Source organism: Falco punctatus (genome assembly GCF_963210335.1).
Source record: "Falco punctatus genome assembly, chromosome: 7".
Classification (NCBI taxonomy): domain Eukaryota; kingdom Metazoa; phylum Chordata; class Aves; order Falconiformes; family Falconidae; genus Falco; species Falco punctatus.
Window position 1 is genome coordinate 13,498,490 of NC_137587.1, and position 7,660 is coordinate 13,506,149.

At 35.3% G+C, this 7,660-nt stretch overlaps 1 protein-coding gene across 5 annotated transcripts in view; it reads left to right on the forward strand.

Annotated features, from left to right (window-relative positions):
* The window catches only part of HEATR5A (HEAT repeat containing 5A), a 72,401-nt gene extending 66,469 nt beyond the window's left edge, over positions 1 to 5,932 (forward strand). For 3 of the 5 annotated variants that reach the window (XM_080397014.1, XM_080397016.1, XM_080397017.1), the window contains 4 exons: positions 1,011 to 1,235; positions 2,148 to 2,302; positions 3,757 to 3,970; positions 4,247 to 5,932. In XM_080397014.1, the coding sequence (XP_080253140.1) occupies positions 1,011 to 1,235; positions 2,148 to 2,302; positions 3,757 to 3,970; positions 4,247 to 4,548 (896 nt within the window). In that variant the 3' untranslated portion in view covers positions 4,549 to 5,932. The remainder of the gene's footprint in view (positions 1 to 1,010; positions 1,236 to 2,147; positions 2,303 to 3,756; positions 3,971 to 4,246) is intronic. The other 2 variants (XR_013929702.1, XM_080397015.1) reach the window with 2 other exon arrangements.
* Positions 5,933 to 7,660: the final 1,728 nt, after the last annotated feature.

Below are 7,660 nucleotides of genomic sequence, written 5' to 3' on the forward strand. Positions count from 1 at the left end.
CAACAGGTCTCTCATGAACTTCAGTATATTAAAATCTTAAGAACATAAGCATTTTGCTGATTAGAGGAGGACATTATCATATTAAGCCGTATGTTTAACTCTGTGCTTTGCTGAATCAGAACTTAAGATAGGAGCAATAGGTAAATATGCAGGTATCTAGATTGTCTCCAATATGTGCAGAATTCTGTATTAGATTCAAAGATATAAGAATATGTAAAACTGCTATGCCAAGCTATTCCTGTGATTTTTTTAATATATTTTTTTAATAGTCTCTTATTCTGACAGATCAACTATCAGATTCTCAGGGAGAGCTGAAGATCTGTTCAGTAGGCTGTGGGGCAATCTGCTTCTCTCCTTAGGTCTCCTCTTTTCCAAAATATTTATTAGAGTTTTTCATTATAATTCTAGGAATTTTTGTTAGGCATTTTTAGTCTGGGATCCTCTTCTTCTTAATCTTACTAAATTCTTGACGTTAGTGATTTTCTGGACCAGTGACATCCTTGGCTGACTATACATCTGCTAGAAGTATTTGCTCTTAACTACTTTTGAAATTACCCCCTGTTAATTTCCTTTACTGTATTATTTTCATTGAAAAATATGCTTAGATGCTCATAAATTGCTTTCTACTATTCAGTACTTTGTATATTTCTATAGCTTCTCTTCTTCTGCTCCTCAGTGGCTCTGATCTTTCTCTTCTTCCTTTTCTCTGAACATGACATAATTCCTCACTTCATATAATAAAATCATCAAGGAATAGATATACAATGCTAATTTAAGAGGGGAAAACTTCACTTAAGCAGTCTGACTCCATGTTTGCTATAGCAAGTCACTTGATATTTCAAATCTTTCTTCAAATTACCAGTGCCTTCATTCACATATGTGATTATGGTAGATGATAAATAAGTAAAAAAAGATAATCCAAGAAAACGGCTTCAGGGTTTTTTTAAAAATGTAAAAGGTACCTGATTTTTTTTTTTACTTCTGTGAAATTGATTTGCTTTGTTTTACAGGAAGTATTTCAGTTCTTCCTACTATCTTGTACTTAATTATTGGAGTACTTAAAGAAACTGCTGTGAAATTGCAAGATGGGCAGTTACCTTTGACAGTTGCTGCATCTCTACAAGCACTTAAAGGACTCTTGTCTTCTCCAATGGCTCGAGCAGAGAAGAGTCGGACTGCTTGGACTGATCTTCTGCGGAGTGCTTTGGTCACAGTGCTTGACTGTTGGGATCAAAGTAAGGATGAATTCCGTGTTTGTGTGTTTACAAAAACAAAACAAAACAAATGTTTGAGTGAAAGGTTGTTTGGTTTCATTTAAATTAAATTCATGCATATCTTTAAAAAAGATTATGAGATCTTAGTCACAGGAAAATGAGTTGGCTACCAAGTACTGTTGAAACTATAGTGCAGTTTTGTCCCTACAGCTGTGTGAAGTCACCATCTGTTAACGGTGTAAATGTGGGTTTGCAGCCTCACCCCTGTATTAGGTAGTGCCACAATGTAGGGACATGGTACGATGGAATAAACAGGAGTTACCGTTTCAGTGTACAGTTGAGCATAAAAGACAGCTGTGCTGCATGCAGATTCTCCACAAAGAATTAGTGTTTGTACTGAAGCAAAGGGTATTAAAGCAGTCGTTCAAGAAAAAATATTTTTGTCTTAGTTTTCTGTGTGCTGCTTCTTCAGCTTCCCATGTCTGTAGTATTTTTATCATTCTTTATGTTTAATCTCTTAAGTTGTTATTTGTTGTTGGAAATTCTGTTTATAGTGCTGGGTTTTTTTAAGTTATAGCAAAAGAACATATGTTCTTAATACAAGTTTTATATTATTCTTAAAATAGGTTGTAGCTTAATATGTCATACCAGCTCTTCAAAGATATTTCTTGTATTTTATACAGAGGAACAATTGAATAGGAGTATGCTGTTACTTCTAAATATGCATATAGCCACCCCTGAATTGCCATTTTGGCCTTGGCTTTTGTTACAGTAAAATTCCATATCAGTGCATCAGAGTATGTCATGTATTTGAAAAAAGACATCCCTACAGAAACTTAGATGTTGCTATTTCTATTTTACCTCTTTGTAACACTTAAATGTATAGAATTACTTTTTAATGCAAATCTAACAGACTGATTACTTTATTGATAGTAGATGGGCTTCTCCAAGAACGGGATGAAGTTAGTCTGCTTACTGCTATTACAGTATTTGTTATGTCTGCCAGTCCAGAAGTTACTACCATAGAGTGCCTTCAAAAGCGTTGTATTGAGAAGTTTAAAATAACGCTTGACTCAAAAGATCCTCTTGTAAGTACTGGTGAAGATAATTATAAGAATATCAGTATCATATTAAATTAATTTTAGCTTATTTTCTGTTCAGTTGTTTCACTTGTCCTGTGTGTTGATTCCAGTTAATTCTGTCCTGATTTTATCTGTTGTATTTTAAAAAATAGTTTGAGCAAGTTAGGAAGAACATGTCCAGCACTGCATTTTATCATTTTTTTATTCTGTATGCAATTCTGTATTCCTATGATTTATTTTTTTTATTGCATCAGACTCAGAGCTATATACACTGAATAAGTACATGGTACAGTTATGTAGTTTTTCAGGCACCTGTTTAATTTTATTTGTTCATTTTATCTTCAGTATACAATGACTATCTTTTGCACAGGAAATTCCTCAGCTGTGGGTCTTTGGGAGCTGGAGCAAGTACCTTTACATAACTTTTACTGTCCCATAGGCATCAGCTCCAGGCCACTGCTGGAGGCAGCATATTGAACTAGATTAATGCTTTTTTCTGACCTAGTGTAAATATTTTTACATGGTTGATTTAGATTGTAGTACCACAGTTCATATGTTACTATTCTTCGTGTAAAAAAACAATGTTTCTGGAAAAAAACAATTGTAGTTATTATCATTGCAAATACAAATGGCTTTTCCAGGAGCTGGGACTTCCTCACACTGAAAGTCCAGTTCAGAAAATAATATGCATTAGATTTCATGTTTGACTGGGAGGATTCACTGTAAACTGGTTTTCTTGCATCTTCTGTGTGCACATTCATGTAGTAACAAAAAATTAAACAGTTACCTTTACTTGAGAAATAGCTGTAAGAATTACAGCTGTAAGAAAGCTGTATAATTTTTTTTAATATATTAATACATCTCTAGTATTATAAACATCGGTTTCCACTGATAGGAAACTGGGGATGCCCAGTAAAGTGGTAGTATGTATTTGAAAATTTTATCAAAGTTTTTAGGCATCTGAGGCTTTCAGAAATTATGTAGGAACTTGACAGTTCCAGTCCTGTTGACTTCCAGTGACATGCAAGCTGCTGTGCCATTTGAGACTTTTTAAAATTGTGCCTACAGTTTGACAGAGGTAGTGCTTACATTTTAAGTACCTCTTTCCAGTCAGAGGTACTTTGCAAAAAATAGTATATTTTCAAAACAGTGCTAGGACATAGTCTTCACAAAAATAGTATTTTTTCCTTAAGTCAAAAATGTAGGAAGATATAGGACTCAGTGGAAAGAAACAGGGAGCATGATCTGGTTTCTCTTAATAATTTGATTACAAGTTATAATGCTCCTGTAATGTATTATGCATTAGCAGCCTGCAACCTGATGAATTTTCAGGCTGAGGCACGTTTTTCCTCCTCCCTAAATATTCCCCTTTTATCTGACAAGCTGTGAGTTTTAAAACACTCTGACATGTATTTTTAAGTATTACACTTTGTAACTGCAAATTTGATTTTTCCCTTTAGGTACAGTATAAGTGCTACCAGCTGCTGCACTCCATCTTTCAGCTTCCAAACAAAACTGTGTCATATCCTTATATTCATTCTTTAGCACCATCCATTGTGAGAAAACTGCAGGAAACAGAAAAAGCAAAACCTGAAAATGCTGCTGAACTTCAGGTCATTCAGGAAGGAATAAAGGTGATTACAGCTCTTACAGCCACCGCTGAGGAAGAGCACCGTAAGTTACTTCCATTACTAGTATTCAAAGCATTAGACACGCTGAAGGTTGCCATAAGTAACAAATTAAAACAAAGTGACCACTAGGAATCCATTTCTGAATATTAATTGCTAACAAAATTGCTAACGAGAATGTTGGTTCTTTCTACCATACAGTTCAAATAACATCTGCAGCTTTGCAGTTTGTGTTAAATGCTAACTCAGAGAGTAGTTCTGGTTAGAATTTGAAGGTTTTTTTCAAAAGTGTATGTTTAAGTTGTGTTCTCAATGTTGATAGGTGCTCATTTGGTGGCCTGCCTTCTTCCCCTCCTGATTTCCTTTCTTTTGGATGAAAATGCTCTGGTTTCTGCTACAAACTCGGCAAAAAATCTACATGAGTTTGCTTTGCAAAATCTGATGCAGATTGGTCCACAGTACTCATCAGTTTTTAAAAAACTAATGGCTTCCTCTCCCACTATGAAAGCCAGGCTTGAGTCAGCTGTAAAAGGCAATCAAGAAAGCATGAAAGTGAAGACTGCTAAACATGCAAAGAATCCTGGGAAAAGTTCAAGCATTCAGCTAAAGACCAGTTTTCTTTAAAGTCTTATATTGTCATTTTATGCACTTTTGATACCAACGGTAAAAATGTCCCTTTTAGTTTCCATTCAGAGTAGGATCACTATGAGTTGATCTCATGTATTTCAGTTTGCGCTGAAGTATTACAGAAAGTTTTTAAGAGAAAGCAAATCTCTACATAACTCTCTGTTAGCGTAAAACTTCTTAACCATCTCTAAACACTATGAATAAATCTATCAGAGGTCATCTAATCTGTATTTTTGGATTATTTTGGACTAAAATGCCAGAGATGCAAATGACTATATTAAAAAAAAATATAGTGAACTTTAGCATACGTATATTTAGGAGCAGCTCACACTTGGCCATTAAGTAAAACTAATTTTGTTTTAAATCAATGTTTGTCAAAAATAAATTACCCTGATTGGTTTTATGGATTTAACTGGGTCATAAATTTACTTGCAGTTTGTAATCTATCCTAATTACTTATTTAACACACTGCGTCATTAAGTAAACAGATTAAATATCCTTGTACACCTCACAACAGGTTATTGCTGATCTCAAAAATTTCACCTCAATAAAGGTAATATCGATAGCTTTAATCCTAATAATTTCTCAAGCTGGCTGAGATTTAAGAAATGCTGTTGAATACAGCTCTGCAGCGCTTCTTCGCTGAGGACTCCGTAGTGCTTTACACAGTGGGACTGTTACGCCTACGTAAGTGTTTGCAGGCTTGGTGCCCTGCTGCTTGACATAGTCTCACTTTCCAGGTTGTATACTTGTGTTAATTTTGTATTAGGCTAGCCAGGCAATTGGAGCTTACGTATCTTGTCCAGGATAGGACAGCAATTTTAAAATACTGTGCCTCGATTCAGACATCTGCTCTATCTGGATGTGTGTTTCCTGATCTTTAAATGATCGGTTATATATACATGTAACTCACCTAAATTTTTGTTTCTCTGCAATGAGAGATGGACATATTTGAAGTCAGCTTGTCTTGTGTCAAATAAAGTGCAACAAACTCATACTAAGGAGTATTTAATTAACGTTTTTATCAAGGAGCATATTTTAATATAGGAAAATAACTATCAGAATTGCAATGGCTATAAAGTATTTTCTACATATAGTGTATTGACTCCTTTCTTAATACCAGTATTATCTAAACCAAACACTGTCAAACTGAGGATAGTATTTCCTTCTTATATCTAATTACTTTAAAAGAAAGAAGGAAATAAAAAATTTACAGAACTGAGAAACACACTGTGACTCAGGAAAAGTGTGATGTACTGTATTTTATTATAAGTTTTGTATATAAATATAATTGTAAATTGTACAGAATTAACCATTTGACCAAAGTTCTAACGATTCATTTTTCTAATTTACATAAATAAAGCTAATTTTCTTCACTTAAGATTTGTCTTAGTCATTTTGCCCAATAGCAGAGGGGCTCCAAGGACTTCTGTAACAGAAAGAAAATGTTTGCATGCTGCCACGAGGAAACTAGTAAGAAATGTTGGGGCTGGATGCACTGTGGTCTGTGAGTTGACATTGCAGGTCTTCCTTTGTTCGGTACAGCACAGTGGGTAAGTAGAACCAGGGGGATAGACCGTGTGTGTGTAAATACCTGTTTGTGCCAAATGCTGAAACGTGCGAACTGTGGGACGGTGGTTCAGATGGTTTCTATCTTTCCCTGAAGAACCAGAAATTCTTTGTTCCACCTCTACGTTGCAGTCAAATCTGTAGTCTTTGGCTGTGTTGAAAGGGAGTTACATTGAATTTGGCAGTTGCTCATCTGTATCTCATTAATAATTTTTTATCTCATTATTTTTCCCTTCAGAGTTTACTGGGTTTTTTTTTTTTTCTCTTTCTCTCCCCAGCCCCAAGGCTGCTTCTGGGAAATCATTGTAATTCTTACGGGACTTGAAACTTTTAAATTAAACTCATGTCATGTTTACTATCGAAGTGGCCAAATTATTGCTGAGAAAGTTGCTACAACAGCTGTATGTCATGTTTCTTTTCATTTTCTATAATGTATAAGAACAGCATTAACCTTTTTTTACTAACATTTTTTAATGTTGATAATACAATCTGATTAAATCCTACTTTGCTCAACAACTTTTAAGAAGCATGCTCAAGTTGTAGGAGCACCAAGCAAAGCTGTTAAAAGCAAAAAATTACAGTTGTTTAGAAGAGCTTAGTCCTAGATTTCTTGGAGGGTCTCATTGTGGTGGCTCACAACTGAGTCACTGAGAAGTGCATAATTATGGGATTTGACATTTCTTGGTCAAGTTTTGTATCCATGTGTGGAAAAGGGCCATTTTTAGCATATCTGTGTATTCTAAATGCAGAAGCAAAATGATTCAATAAGGATAACCATTGCTAATTATTAATGTCTTCTGTAAATTAGGACATAAATGCGAGCTTAATTTATCCAGATAACGAATTTGTTGATGTAGTAAAAATACCAGTGCTCAGAGTTCTGCTTTATTATGTACACTTAAAACAGCAAGTTAGATCAGGTGAATAATCCTATCATTTAAGTTTTTATAAATGAACCTTACAGATACAACCTTGTTATAAAAAGAATTTTTTTTTAGATACCAGATGTCTTTGATGCAGTATTGTTTATTTTCAAGGAACTTGCATAGATTTCATTTTTCCACAGAGCAGTTTTGGTTTTAATTCCACCCTCCTGTTTTAGGCATTGCTTGGCATTCAAGCTCTTATGTTTAGCCAAACATATGTCGAGTTATAAACTTCTTCAGCTGGTTTCAGCTGGGATAGGGTTAATTTTCTTCTTAGCAGCTGGTGCAGTGCTGTGTTTTGGCTCTAATGTGAGAACGGTGTTGATAGGTCACCGATGTTTCTAGTTGTTGCTGGGTGATGTTTGTAGTAAACCAAGGATTTCTGGGTTCCTCAGGCCTTGTCAGCAAGAAGGCTGGAGGGAAACTGGAAACTGGGAGGTGACAGAGCCAGGACAGCTACCTGAACTAGCCAAAGGGATATTCCATACCGTATGGCGTCATGCTGAGTATATATAAGTGGGGGAAGAAGAAGGAAGGTGGGACATTCAGAGTGATGGCGTTTGTCTTCCCAAGTAACTGTTAGGTGTGCTGGAGCCCGGCTCTCCTGGGGATGG